This window comes from Phocoena sinus, chromosome 7 (genome assembly GCF_008692025.1).
Source record: "Phocoena sinus isolate mPhoSin1 chromosome 7, mPhoSin1.pri, whole genome shotgun sequence".
In the NCBI taxonomy this organism is placed as follows: domain Eukaryota; kingdom Metazoa; phylum Chordata; class Mammalia; order Artiodactyla; family Phocoenidae; genus Phocoena; species Phocoena sinus.
Genome location: NC_045769.1, coordinates 47,026,902 through 47,042,318, shown reverse-complemented (window position 1 = coordinate 47,042,318; position 15,417 = coordinate 47,026,902). Strand labels below are relative to the sequence as shown.

The following is a 15,417-nucleotide window of genomic DNA, read 5'->3' as shown; positions in this document are numbered from 1 at the left end:
CACTATAAATTTCTTAATTATCTGTTTCTTAAATAAACTAACATGGTGACTAATTTCTATCAGATTAAGAGTGACTACAGTGGATCTTCATTTGCATGGCTGCAACAAAATCTGGGTAAGCCTGAACATCCTCTAGGACGCCTTATTTTAAAAAGAATGCCTATAAAATGAAGTAAAAAGAGATGAGAAATGAACGTACATGTGTCCTCACAGGAGTCCTTGCATTCTTCCAGTGATTCAAAGTTGTTGAGATTGCCAAGGCACCCACCATACTTGAAGCGTTCACACTGCTTTGATTGATTGTTATAAAAATACCTAGTAATATAACCTCGACAGATTCCAGCATCTTCTTCCAAAAAGCAGAAATCTGGCTTTTCTAGAAATTATAAAAATGTCAGAAAGCAATATTCCTTTTTGTTAATAATTTAATTATGTTAATTAAAAATATAAATGGTTAAGTTGAAATTATTTAAGGAGCAAATATGAAAAGATAAAGATAAAAGGTAAAATATAACTTTATCCACAACTATATCTACTGTGACATTTAGAATAAGGGAGTTACAACTATTGTCATACATTGTGTCTATTGGAATTTCAAATTCTAAATTTCTCATAGTAAATTAGTAGGGCATTAACTATCAGCTCTTTCATGAACTGAGAGAATAAAAGATATTGGGTCTTTTTACCCTTGGTTTGGAAGTCCAAAATATTATGGCAAAAATTTGGTTTAATTATTTTTTTTTTTTTTTTTTTGCGGTACGCGGGCCTCTCACAGCTGTGGCCTCTCCCTTGCGGAGCACAGGCCCCGGACGGGCAGGCCCAGCGGCCATGGCTCACGGGCCCAGCCGCTCCGCGGCATGTGGGATCCTCCGGGACCGGGGCACGAGCCCGCGTCCCCTGCATCGGCAGGCGGACTCTCAACCACTGCGCCACCAGGGAAGCCCGGTTTAATTATTTTTATTAAGCTTATGTGCATCAACATTTAGGAAAGATCTATAAATATTTCTTATTTTTCAGGTGTGCAGTCTCATTTAAGTATACTTTGTTGCTTCATTAGAATGGTTTCAATTTTTAAAAAAGGGAGAAGCTTTGAGGGGTATGGAAGTTTTCATGGCTATACTTAGAATTTCCTGAATTCTTATGCTGAAATTAATATCTGTATTAGGTATGACATCCTCCTCTACTGTGTCTCTTATTTTTCTTCCAGGCATTGGAATGACTCCAATAGTGCAGAGGCAGACAGGAAATACATGTTCAGGGATTGGAGAGGCTTTTGAAAAAGTCTAATACCCATTCTTTGATAGTGCTCCAAACCAGGCTAAACATAGCTGTCACAAAATTGTACCACTGTGATCTACATTACAAGCCTTGTTTACATGCATACTCTGGAAAGAAAAGCAATAAATTATTTTCAAAATTATGATGATTGCAAGATATATTGGGCTTGAATTTTTTTAGGGCAAAGTTCCAATATCCCCATTTCTTTCCCCCTGCAACTGTATATTACCATAGCTGCAAAAATGAACAGTAGCATCTTTTCACATCTTAAAGCATCCTGCATTTATCTCAGGGAAGCAATATTCACGAGTGCTTTATTATAAAAACAGTATGTATTTAATAATGTTAATGATTTCTGCAACAGTAGAAAAACCAATCCCCTATGAAAAAAATTGTTTTATTAATTAAAACACCCTATTTTAATATAGAGTAAAATATCTATTTTCTATGACTTCTCAAAGTACAAATTTGAAAGTTATTTTGTTCATTGTTTACTGCCTCTTGTTTCTTAAGGTGAATGTAACTATTCTTCCCATGGTTAAGTTTAATATATGGGACAAGGAAAAATCCTACTTCTTTAAATTTTTATAATACACCTTATCTTTGATAAAGGAGGCAAGAATATACAATGGAGAAAAGACAGCCTCTTCAATAAGTGGTGCAGGGAAAACTGGACAGCTACATGTAAAAGAATGAAATTAGAACACTCCCTAACACCATACACAAACTCAAAATGGACTAAAGACCTAAATGTAAGGCCAGACACTATAAGACTCTTAGAGGAAAACATAGGCAGAACACTCTATGACATAAATCACAGCAAGATCCTTTTTGACCCACCTCCTAGAGAAGTGGAAATAAAACCAAAAATAAACAAATGGGACCTAATGAAACTTCAAAGCTTTTGCACAGCAAAGGAAACCATAAATGAGACAAAAAGACAACCCTCAGAATGGGAGAAAATATTTGCAAATGAAGCAACTGACAAAGGATTAATCTCCAAAATATACCATCAGCTCATGCAGCTCAATATCAAAAAACAAACAACCCAATCCAAAAATGGGCAGAAGACCTAAATAGACATTTCTCCAAAAAAGATATACAGATTGCCAACAAACACAGGAAAGGAAGCTCAACATCACTAATCATTAGAGAAATGCAAATCAAAGCTACAATGAGGTATCACTTCACACTGGTCAGAATGGCCATCATCAAAAAATCTACAAACAATAAATGCTGGAGAGGGTGTGGAGAGAAGGGAACCCTCTTGCACTGTTGGTGAGAATGTAAATTGATACAGCCACTATGGAGAACAGTATGGAGCTTCCTTAAAAAACTAAGAATAGAATTACCATATGACCAGCAATCCCACTACTGGACGTATACCCTGAGAAACCATAATTCAAAAAGAGTCATGTACAGCAATGTTCACTGCAGCACTATTTACAATAGGCAGGATATGGAAGCCACCTAAGTGTCCATCAACAGATGAATGGATAAAGAAGATGTGGCACATATATACAATGGAATATTACTCAGCCATAGAAAGGAAAGAGATTGAGTTATTTGTAGTGAGGTGGATGGACCTATAGTCTGTCATACAGAGTGAAGTAAGTCAGAAAGAGAAAAACAAATACTGTATGCTAACACATATATATGGAATCTATTTTAAAAAATGGTTCTGAAGAACCTAGGGGCAGGACAAGAATAAAGACACAATCATAGAGAATGGACTTGAGGACACAGGGAGGGGGAAGGGTAAGCTGGGACAAAGTGAGAGAGTGGCGTGGACCTATATACACTACCAAATGTAAAACAGATAGCTAGTGGGAAGCAGCCGCATACCACAGGGAGATCAGCTCGGTGCTTTGTGACCACCTAGAGGGGTGGAATAAGGAGGGTGAGAGGAAAATGCAAGAGGGAGGAGATATGGGGATGTATGTATACGTATGGCTCATTCACTTTGTGATACAGCAGAAACTAACACAACATTGTAAAGCAATTATACTCCAATAAAGATGTTAAAAATGTTCAGGTGCACCCTGCCCCCCCCCCACCCCCCGGGCTTCTGACCAACAAGGCTGTAAATCTGAGGTTCCACACCCCCCTCTTTGGGTTTGATTAATTTGGCTCACGGAACTCCAGAAAAGTTTTCTTACTAGATCACCAGTTTATTACAAAAGGATATAATTCAGGAACAGCAAGGTGGAGGAGATGCACAGGGCAAGGTATGTGGGAAGGGGCGGAGCTTCCCTCTCCAGGCATCCACTCTTCCCGAATCTCCCCAAGTTCAACAACCCGGAAGTTCCCTGACCTCCGTCCTTTTGTGTTTTTATGGAGGCTTCATTACACAGGCATGAATAATTAAATCATTGGCCATTGGTGATTGAACTCAACCTCCAGCCCCTCTCCCCTCTCCGGAGGTGGTGGAGGGGGGATGGGATTGAAAGTTTCAACCCTCTAATCAAGGGGTTGGCTCCCCTGGCAACCAGCAGTCCCCCCAGCTGAGGAGACGTCCGGGAAGTCACATCATTAACATAACAAAAGATACATTTAAGGCTCAAGTCAGGAAATTCCAAGGGTTTTTTGAGCTCTGGGCCAGGGACAACAGGAGGAAGACCGACTATATCTTTATTATAAATCACAATATCACAAATAAGAAACATTCAAACAACCCAACAGTAAAATAAGCAATGGATTTAAACAGGTAATTCATGAAGATGTTCAACTTCACTCAGAATTCTAAAAGGAATGCCTATTAGAACCACACCGAGGCCTAGGTGTCTAGGCCAAGAGGAATGAAATCACATGTGCACACAAAAACTTGAACCCTAATGTACCTAGCAACATTATTCCCAAATGCCAAAAGGTGGAAACAACCCAAATGTCTATCATCTGATAAATGGATAAACAAAATGTGGTCTATCCATATAATGGAATATTATCCTGTCATAATAAGGAATGAAGTACTGAGATCTGCTACGACATGGATGAACCTTGACAACATTATGCTGAGTGAAATGAGTCAGACACAGAAATCCATATATTATCCATATATATCTATATATCCATATATTATATGATTTCATTTTTATGAAACATCCAGAATAGGCCAATCTATAGATGCAGAAAGTGGATTAATGGTTGCCTGGGGCTGGGGGAGCCGGAAGAAATGGGGCAGTGTCTGTTAGTGATTACAGAGGGTTTTTTTTGGGGGGGTGTGATTAAAATGTTCTAAAATTGATTATGCTGATGGTTGCACAATACTAAATATACTAAAATTATTAAATTGTGCACTTTAAATGGCTGAATTGTTTAGCATGTGAATTATATCTCAATAAAGCTGTTTAAAAAAGTTTTATAATATACTGTATTACAAGAGAAAGAAAAATACATTTGATCACTAATTTGATTTGTTTAGGTCTTAGTATGTATTTATGAAATTTTAAATCATATTAACAAATAATACAAGAATTCTATGTTTAACAAAAGGGAGTAGGTAAAAAATATTGCATACAAAGAAGAGAAAACAGTAAAAAATTATTCTGAAAATATGATTAAGGAATTATACAACTGAAAGTTGCCATATTTATATGAGGCCCCATTCTAGGACATACATTTATTTTAGGAGTTGAAATTGCATACTTGTAAAATAATTCTGCTTAGGCCTAGAGTTTAATATATCTACGGTCACAAATTAAGAAATTCATTCCCAATATTCCTCAAATAAATAAAGTTCTAACGTTTGTATTGAATCTGCATACACAATCCTTGCTCTAAATTGATGCTCAGTTAAAACCCAGAAGGCAGGCTTTAAGATATATGCCAACTTCCACAAACCACATTATTTTCACTACTAACTTTTGTTTGAGGCTGCATACTTGGCAATTGTCTTAAAAAAAACTTTCTCCCAAAAGGGTTGTAAAGAATCCCCATTGTCTTTATAACTGTTCTGATGTGATGTTAGGAAGCATATCACAAAGTTGACTTCAAATCAATATGCTTAAAGGTCTTCATCATGGATTGGTTTTAGCATCTGAACATTTTTTACACATGTGAATAGTATCCATAGCTTTACTCTCTAACTTTCATATATAATATCAAATAAGAATGTTTCAATTCTGAATCATTAAATATAAATTAAGTAGCATAATTTTCCAGTAAATTTCCCCTGCATATAATTTTTTCCTAAATCTACATTTTTTTTTTGCGGTACGCGGGCCTCACTGTTGTGGCCTCTCCCGTTGCGGAGCACAGGCTCCGGACGCACAGGCTCAGCGGCCATGGCTCACGGGCCTAGCCACTCCATGGCATGTGGGATCTTCCCAGACCGGGGCACGAACCCGTGTCCCCTGCATCGGCAGGCGGACGCTCAACCACTGCGCCACCAGGGAAGCCCCTAAATCTACATTTTTGAAAAAAAATATACTAATGTTTAAATGTTGAAGATATCATCTTTTACTTGATAGACAAAAAAACCCTATTTATAAATATGCTGTATTCTTTGATATTACAGATAAGAAGAATTTCATTTAATTGAAGTATTGAACACTTGTAAAAATTAATTCAATATTTATAGAAAGTTATTTTAAAACTTATAAATAAATACATTTATTATGTTGTTTGTACAAACTTTGCTGAATTTATTTTATAACTTTTGATTGAAATTCTGGACAGTAGTTTGTCTTAAGCTTATCAGTGAGTTATAGAATTTTTCAGCTCTTTCCCACATAATTAAATCAAAGTTAGTAAAACTAAAATTCACTTTGAATTATGTAGCTTTTTCATGTCCTGAATTAAATAATTTGATCTTTTTGTTCAATATTTTCTCATTTAAATGTAAATGCTGTGAATGGTAATTGAGCAAAGTCAGCTTCTAGACCTTTATTAAAAGGAGCATGTCTTTCTTCATCTCTTGTAACATTTTTCTTGTACTGATATATTATATTCACCAAAAAGTAATTCTTTTTAGTTAAAAACTATAAATAATTTAAATCACAAAATCAAAAATATGCAAATGCTAAATAATGTTGACAAAAGCAATTATTTATTGTTAAATATCTCCACTTATTTTTGCATACAGGCTGTTGACAACTCAAAGGCATATATATATTCAGGGTAATACTGGATGAAACTTGCTAAAGCCACACAATGCTGAGATTATGAAAGGATTAGAGATCTGAGAAATACAGTAAGAACAGCAACATCTAAATCACTATTTTGGGGATGTTAAAATAGCATGTGCATGGCTCTGGATTGTTACTGATCTAATACCAGATATCACACTGAATTAGAATGAGTAAACACAGTGTTTGAAGTCTTCCCTTACCAAATATCATGTATGTTATTTCTACGTTTTCATTATATGCACTGAAACAAAACACCATTTCAAAGATCACATGGATTTATGATGAATCTCATAGCAGAGAAAGCTAAGAATTGAATTGCTAAGTGCCTTATGTAAATGTTACTAATGAGCATACAAATGAATATTCACCTTTTTGCAATGTTGTCTTTGTCCTTCTAGTTTTCTTTGGATAATCTGCAAGTAAAACAGTATATATGTATCAATTACTACAATTTATAATATAATGTTATGACTTTCAATTTAACAAACTAGGCTGATATGTTTATTACTATTAAAATTATTCTTATACAGAATGTCAATAAATAAATTTCTTATTTGCTCTAAAGATTAAATTATTACAGTATAACCATGAAGTCACCTACATTTTAATATAATAATGTCTCAAAAACTATTTTAAAACTTTCTAACACATTTACAAAAATAATAATTCATGGTGAACTAAGTTTGCTATTCAAAATATCTATGATTAAAATAGTTATTTATTAAAATAATGTGAAATGTGAAAGTAATTCAAACAGCCTATTTTGCCTATAAAAACAGATCATTTCTATAGAGGAATGGAAGTAGGGGTGAAAGGAACCAGAATTACCTCCTTTCCCGATTCCTTCTTCTGCTTTATTATCTTAATCCAATTACAAGCTTCATTATTATTTCCAATTACAGAGGAGAAATGAAGCAAATGGTATTTGTGATGTATTTTTTAGTTTAATCTCATAGAATTATTGGAATTACTCCACTTGAGAACTAGAATGCTACTTGTCTTTGACCCATTGTATTTCAAGTATGGATTCTAAATTCTAATTTAAAGGATAATGAAATTCAAATTGATATATTATGTAAAATTTTGATTTGTTCACATAAACATTAGGAAAACTAAGTGATATTTGATTTATTGTATAATCAGTTGTTTTACAGAGAAAAGCTTTGTTCAAGGCAGCTTATTATTAGTTGTATGGCCAGAGAGACATAAAGGGAGGGAGAGAGAGGCAAGAGAGAGAGAATATGAGTATGAGTTGGCTTAAATGCCCCTTTCAGCCAGTGATCAAGCAGGTTATTCTTTGGAGAGTAAAATGTCTACGAATGATAAGGTGATGTGGTTCATCTCCCCTTTGAGCTTTACTATGTTTTATTCAACAGTCTTAAAAAAGATGTGTGTGTGTGTGTGTGTGTGTGTGTGTGTGTGTGTGTGTAATTCTAATTGTATTTTAAATGTTAAGAAAACCTGATTTTTTTTTATTGTAAATAACCAACCCCCAATTAATGTTTTTAGATGGTGGATTGTCATAATAAGCTTACATTAAAATATTTTAATGTACAATTATTGTTACATTTTTAATTTATGAAGGCAGGGAAAGAATATATACATATAAACAGTATATAAGACTAGAGAGCTGAGTAATCATTTTTGCTCTGTTTTACCTACTGACAATAGCCACGGAACAGGAACATAGAGATGCTTGATTTCAATATTCATGCAATATTAAAAGAGAGAACTTGTTCCTTTCTGGTAACAACCATGGATACCCTATTTAATTTATTTTTATGCCAGTTACAGTCTGAAAAGATAGATAAGGTTTACAGCAAATTATCCAAGTTATCATATTTTCCTAGATTTATGCAGAACATAACATTTATTAATGATGTCTGAAGGAATAATGAGAGCATGTTTTACTAATTCTTATTTTAGTAATTCCTTGAACTCCAATGTATATGAATTCACATTTTAATATTTCATCATGAATATTAATATCAAAATTAATTCATAATTACCTGATACATTTAAACAATTGTAAAAAAAAATTTCTTTTGCCCTATTCTTTCTTCATCTTTTTGTTTTCTGTTGGGAAAGGGGAGGGTAAAATCTGAATGCTAACTTTTATATTTCATATTTGTTGAAGTCAGCCTAGAAAATTTTCCAAGTAGATGGGAAAAGACTCTATGGACAGAATATTCTTGTTACTGGGTAAGTCTTCACTATTCCAAACAAATAAAACACAAAATAAACTTAAAAATAAAGAGAATGGAAAAAGTATTTACATGCTCTTTAATTCCTGTGGAGAAAATTCCCATGTAAATCCCCATGAAAAGCCGCAAGTCACAGTTAGCTCAACTAATAAAATAGTAATTAATATAAACAGCATACCTATTGGAACCTTTAAAAGTTGCTGTAGAGGCTGACTAGCTAAAAAGCTAAGTGGGAATTTGATCTCTTTCATCTAATTCTTTAATTCCCACACTACATACACCTATTTTTCAAAAAATAATAATCAAATAAAATGTTGTTCTTGTATAGGCTATGGGAAAAAAGCAACTAAACCAAAAGACAAACATTTTGAAAGCCATGTGTTTAGAAACCATTTTACAAACTATATTTTAATTTTTTCTACCTTATTAACTTTGTTACCATGTCTCTATTATTACATAGGTAAATACATCATGCAAGATTATATATATTTGGAAACAACTGATAAAACAGCTTTACATGCAAAAGGACAGCTGAGCATACATATCAAACTAAACACATCCTTAGTTCCTATTCTCTGAAATATTTGTCTTGACTTTATTCTCAGGCATGGTAATTTACAAGCATTAGTTCTCGAAGGTCTCCAAAATAAAACAAAAATTCAGCTTCCAAGTCTTAATATATAAGATATACATCATATTTCTCCTTTCACTTCTGTCAGTTTTTTCTCTGAAAATTTTCCAGTTCTGTAATTGAGGCATACACATAGACACTGAGGATTTTTATGGTGTTTTGATTAATTGGCCCTCATTCCTATAATGTGTCTTCCCTTTCTCCTGCCAATATTCCTTGTCCTATAGTCTACTTTTACTAATCATTCTTCTGATCTGTGCTTGCATGGTATATCTTTTTTCATCTTTTCACTTTTAACCTCTCTGTGTCTGTATTTTTAAAACGTCTTTCCTGCAGACAACACGTACTTAGTTCGTGATTTTTTTTATATTGTCTACTATATACCTTTTAACTGGAGTGATTATACCATTAAACTTTAATGTAATTTTAATATGCATCTTTAATTCATGACAATTTGGCTTCAAGTAATTAATACCACTTTCATTTGTAGTATCAGAACCTTACAACAGTAATCTCATATGTTCCCCCTCCTTTCCTGTGTGCTTTAGTTTTAAATCTTTTACTATTACTCACAGTGCAAGTCTGCTAGCAATAAATTTTCTCAGACATTGTTAATCTGAAAAAGTGTTTATCTCCATTATAAGAGTATTTTTTTTTTTTTTAAAGAAATTTATTTTATTTATTTATTTTTGGCTGCTTTGTGTCTCCGTTGCTGTGCGCGGGCTTTCTCTAGTTGCGGAGAGCGGGGGGCCACTCTTCACTGCGGTGCGCAGGCTTCTCTTTGCGGTGGCTTCTCTCGTTGCGGAGTACGGGCTCTAGAGTGCAGGTTCGGTAGTCGTGGCGCACGGGCTTAGTTGCTCCGCGGCATGTGGGATCTTCCCAGACCAGGGCTCGAACCCGTGTCCCCTGCACTGGCAGACGGATTCTTAACCACTGTGCCACCAGGGAAGCCCTATAAGAGTATTTTTAATAGATCTAGATGACTAATTGGCAGTTTATTTTTTCCTTTAGCTCTTCAAAGAAGATGTTCCATTTTCTTCTCTTGTGAATTGTTTCTTGATGGGAACTTGGGGATTCTTTCGATCTTCATTCCCTCATGTATCATTTTTCTCATTTTTTTATGATTTATTTGTATCCACAATTTTCAGCAATTTGATTATTATATTCATTTGTGTAGACTTTTCTTTATTCTTTTTTTTTTGTGATTTTGTCAGTGTTCTTGGTTCTACAAGTTACAGTTTTCATCAAATGTGGATAATTCTTTGCCATTTTTTTGTTCACATATCTCCTGCCCCAACTGCCAGGACTCCAATTACACATTTTGATAGACTTCTTGATTTCCTGTCATGGGTTATTGGGCTATATTCTTTTTTGTTCGCTTGTTTAGCCTTTTTTTTTATCCTCACTGTCCTTCATCTTGAACAGTTACTATTGCTCTGTCTTTAAGTTTACTGACCTTTTCTTCTGTAATGTCTAATCTGCTTTAAGTACATCTGGAAAATTTCTTATTTTATATACTGAATTTTTCAGGTTTAGAATTTCCATTTAGTTCTCTTTTATATATTCCATTTTCTCCTTATTATGTTCATGTTTTCTTTAAATCCTTTACCATATTTATAATAGCTATTTTAAAGTCCTTGTCTACTAATTTTGTCACCTCTGTCATTTCTCTGTTTGAATTGAGCACTTTTTTCCTAATTATGGATCACAGTTTGCTTATTCTTCAAATGTTTAGTATTCTGGGCAGGGGGGATTATAGATATTTTTGAATATTATGCTGTTGGCTGCTGGATTTTATTGTCTTCCGTTAAAGAATGTTTTACCATCTTCCATTAAAGAAGTGCCTTCTGGCAAGTAGTTAAGTTACTTGTGGATCACCTGGAACTTTTAAGGCTTGGTTTAAGCTTCACTATGACAAGGTTAAAGTAGCTTTTACTCTAGGTCTAATTTAGTCCTAGTACTAAATTAAATGTAAAATTTCTCCTAGTCATGTGGGAGCTCTGGGAATTGTTCCACTTACAAATCCCTGTAATTACTTTCTCAAACTCATGGAATTTCACCAAGTGCATGCAGTTTTATTATTCAGTAACAAACTCAAAGGGACCCTTATCCAGATTTTTTAGCTTTTTCTCTACATATGTCCATTCTCTCTCACATATTGTCCCTCAAAACCCAGCCACATCAGTCTACCAGTCTCCAATCCCCACATCCTCCACCATGGAGACCACCATGCTGTGCTGGTATTTCCCTCCTTTAACTGTGGTCTGAAGTGCCTTCATGCAGATTGCTGGGGAGACCAGAGGGTTCACCTCATGTGTTTCCCATCTCTCAGAGATCACAATCCTGCACTGCCTTTTGATCAATGTCTGTAAACAGCTGATTCATATATTTTGCCCAGTTTTCTAGTTATTTACATTAGGAGAGAAAGTTCAGCTCCAGTTACTCCATCACAGCTGAAGATGGAATTTTCTCCTTAGGTGATTTTTTAAAAGCTTAGTAACTCTTCTATGTCATCTATATCCTTAACAGTAGCTTACTATATAAAACACTCAGATATTCAAACAGTAATATCAATGACTTTTGAAGAGATAATGAGGAGATGGGGGCAAAAGACATATAGTTATGGTAGGTAGTAATGATGTTTGAGAAAACATTATAGCAGGGCATTCACTGAAGAACAAAATCATATTTGATTAATTTCTAAAGAAAAGAGTAACTTCTCACAAAATGGTGAAATAAAAGATTTGTAAATTATAAAAACTAAATAGGTATGTATTTCAGGAAAGAGGCCAGTTGATGAAATTAAGTAGGCTGCTACATGAAAAAGTGAGGATTACAAAGAATGAGGCAACCAGGCCTCTAGCCAAGGTGCTGAACCTGAGTGATACTCAGTACAAAAGGATACTTGGCACAGTATGGAATAGAACAGGGTATAGAAATCTGTGATGAAGGGAAAATGACCAGGCAATCACAAAAACCAAAGGTACTACAGAGAACCACTGAACTGCCTAATCTGTGTTAGTAACATTTCTAGCACATCTATGGAGAGGAAAGAGGGAAATAAGTGCTCTGAGATAAAGAAATTCATTCACATCAATTCTTTTCTGCCAGCTCTGGAGCATACAACAGTCACAGAGGAGAAAAGCTCTCTGTTTTTACCACACTGAGATTTTCCCATAGGCCGAGAGCATCATGATGCCAAGGCTGTTTTGTAAAAGCTGTTCAGGAAAGCATTATCAGAGTGAAAATGCAGACCTGCCTGCTTTGCAAAAAACAAGACACCAGTGTTAACTAAAGATACCATCGCTATAGCCCTACAGTTTAATTCAACTGGCTCTAAGAACATGCAGTGGGGAAATTTGGGACTAGAAACTGCAGAAATAAAGACAACTCAGGATTTTCTAGCTCTCAAGTAGCTCTCAATTCAGAAGAATAAAACTGAGATAAAAACATTCAAAATTTTTACCAGTAATTGTTTGGAATTTATCTCAGTCTAAAGAGAGAAAACCACATGAAACATTGTAATTTGTAGAATTTGAAAAAAAAAAGTTGTTTTAACATGATTAAAAGAATAAGTGTTCAATAAAGTTTAATAGTAGAATGTGATATGCTTTTAAACCTTATAACTTAGTAAAACTATGAAAAGTTGGGTTCAGTAAGGTCTTCATAGGTCATCAGGGATGATATTTTCTACATTATTCCAAGGCTCCAAAGAGAAGGATTTTACTTTCATATATATATTTCTATAATTTTCTAATTAGTAGCTGTTGAGAACCTCAAATTGGATTAATTCATTATCTTGACAGGGAAACAACTATGAGATCATTGTATTGGTAAAGGAAAGTCTAAGTCACTGTGAATAACAGGTTATTTCCTGTGAACTCATAGCTACCCAAGGAGGCTGAATTACACTTAATTTGCTGCAGATATAAAATCTGTTCTGCAAACTTAAGGGTTTTCTTCCCTCTTTATTATGGGGAAGAGTATAGGACAATAAGCTTACTATATTTTATAATGACTGATACAAAAAAATGAAAAACAGTAGTTGAACATTAAAGCCAAAAAAGTGAAAAAGATTCCTTGGAATGTTAAAATAGTTTTAACGTTTTTTCTAAAATGATCAAATCTATGATTAGATCTAATAACTCTAAAGGTTTCTGGGTAATAAGTGTCTCCAGAAACCTACCTCTTGTACATTTTTCTTTGCACTCTTCCAGACTTTCAAATCGATTCTGATTTCCTTCACATCCCCCATATATAAATTCTTCACATTGCTGAGTGTGAATATTGAAAAAAAATCTCTTTATCATTGCTTTGCATGGGCCATCATCTGCTTTCAATGCACAGAATGAATGTACAAGTTTCAACGGTGGCAACTCAGCATCTACAAGGTAAAAATAAAAGAATAACATTCCTTTTCATTCATTTTTAATACATCTTAATTTTAAGGAGAAGTGCAACAGTGATAAAATAGGCTGATATAAGAAACTGAAAAGTTATCAAAAAGTTAGATAAAATGTATAAACTCATCAAATGAGACAGGTCTTACCAACTTTATTAAACTTTAATTGTTGATTATTAACCAACTTTTAAGGAAAAATATCAAATATTTTTTCTAGACTCTTGTTATAGATGTTGCTTAAACTTGTACCAGTTGACCAATATGGAATTGAGTAGTAGTTATAAGGTAACTGATGTGTTGACATTACAGATAAGTAGAGATGTCTCCCTAATCCACAGCTGTGTCATTTTTTACATACAAAACAACTCTTTAAAAGCAACAATATCAGGGCTGGTACATGACTTCAATCCTCATGAAAGAAAAAGCAACAGAATATTTATATTCATACATGTATGTATATATCATACTACACTGAACCATTCCCTAGTTATGAAAATTTAGGTGTTAAATATTATAAATTACAAATAATTAATTTTCTTAAATTATACACACAAGTACTTCTTTTCTCTAGAAATTAATAATATATAATAACATTTTAGAGTATTGTATATATCTGTATATAAACAATAATGACATAAAAAATATATTTTCCCTTCATCACTGAAGTTACAACTGTCAATTTGAATTAAAAAATAAGCGAAAGCATTTTCTGAGTAGTACATTTATGCATGATTGTGAATGCTATTTATATTCCTTTCTTTACTTAAAGATTGATAATTCTATACATGGCATTCTGAGTTGTTAAAAAGTTGTGAGAAGTTAGAAAGCTTCAAGGACCCTAAGTGGTGCATCTGACTGAGAGATGACCCATAATGTGTCACTGAATTAGCACTTTATGTTTTATCTGCTCTATATACATTTTTGTAGGGCTGACAAAAATTTGACCTATCAGTTCTATAAATATCCTCTCTTAGGAGCAGATCTTAGAATCTCAGAAGTCACATAAATAATTTTGAGAAATGAGCTAGAATAAAAACTGTCTGACATTTTCATAACTTATGGCTATACACCATTATTTCAGAAATTCCTATAGCACTTCTCATACAATATGATGGCCTTGATTCCCAAGTTAATGTTACTTTAGAACTCTACAGACACCAAATCATTGAAGCAGTGCTTCAGACAGGCACCTTTAATATAGGCCACTTGTAGAACACAGCTTTACCTGAGTTGCCAAATACTGTCTACTTAGGGAAACTATGTCTTATAAATCAATAATTTATATCAAATTATTTCTCATTGATTATTCCCGTATTTTTGACTTTTCATATATTTGATATTCCTTATCATCATGCCAAATCTTTTATTTTACATTTTCTGTATTAAGGATATACCATCTTATTTTCAACCTGCTATTTAGTAATAGTGCCACCAGGTGGTGGCAGCGCACCACAAACAAAGGATATTACACCATAGTTGTAGCAGTCGTCCTGGTAGTAACAGCTAACGTTTACTGAGTAATTACTGTGCTCCAGACATTTTGCAATTATATTATTTAACGATCACAACAACCTTCTGAATTAGGCATTATTATCTCCACTTTACAGATTATAAAAGAGCACTGCAAAAATTAATTGTTCAGTTCACACCATAAGTGATGGCTTCAGAATTGACCCTCAGATAGTTTTATACCAGATACTGCTCACCTTCTTAATAACTGAGTGATATTATCACAGATCTGTGTGACTGAGATTCCTTAATTGGCATTTAAGT

The 15,417-nt window shown here is 34.0% G+C and overlaps 1 protein-coding gene across 7 annotated transcripts in view; it reads right to left on the bottom strand.

The window, feature by feature from the left end:
• The window catches only part of TFPI (tissue factor pathway inhibitor), a 77,059-nt gene that overhangs the window by 19,036 nt on the left and 42,606 nt on the right, over positions 1–15,417 (bottom strand). For all 7 annotated transcript variants that reach the window (XM_032637571.1, XM_032637568.1, XM_032637570.1 and 4 more), the window contains 3 exons: positions 13,429–13,626; positions 6,776–6,820; positions 200–376 (listed from right to left, as the gene is read on the bottom strand). In XM_032637571.1, the coding sequence (XP_032493462.1) occupies positions 200–376; positions 6,776–6,820; positions 13,429–13,626 (420 nt within the window). The remainder of the gene's footprint in view (positions 1–199; positions 377–6,775; positions 6,821–13,428; positions 13,627–15,417) is intronic.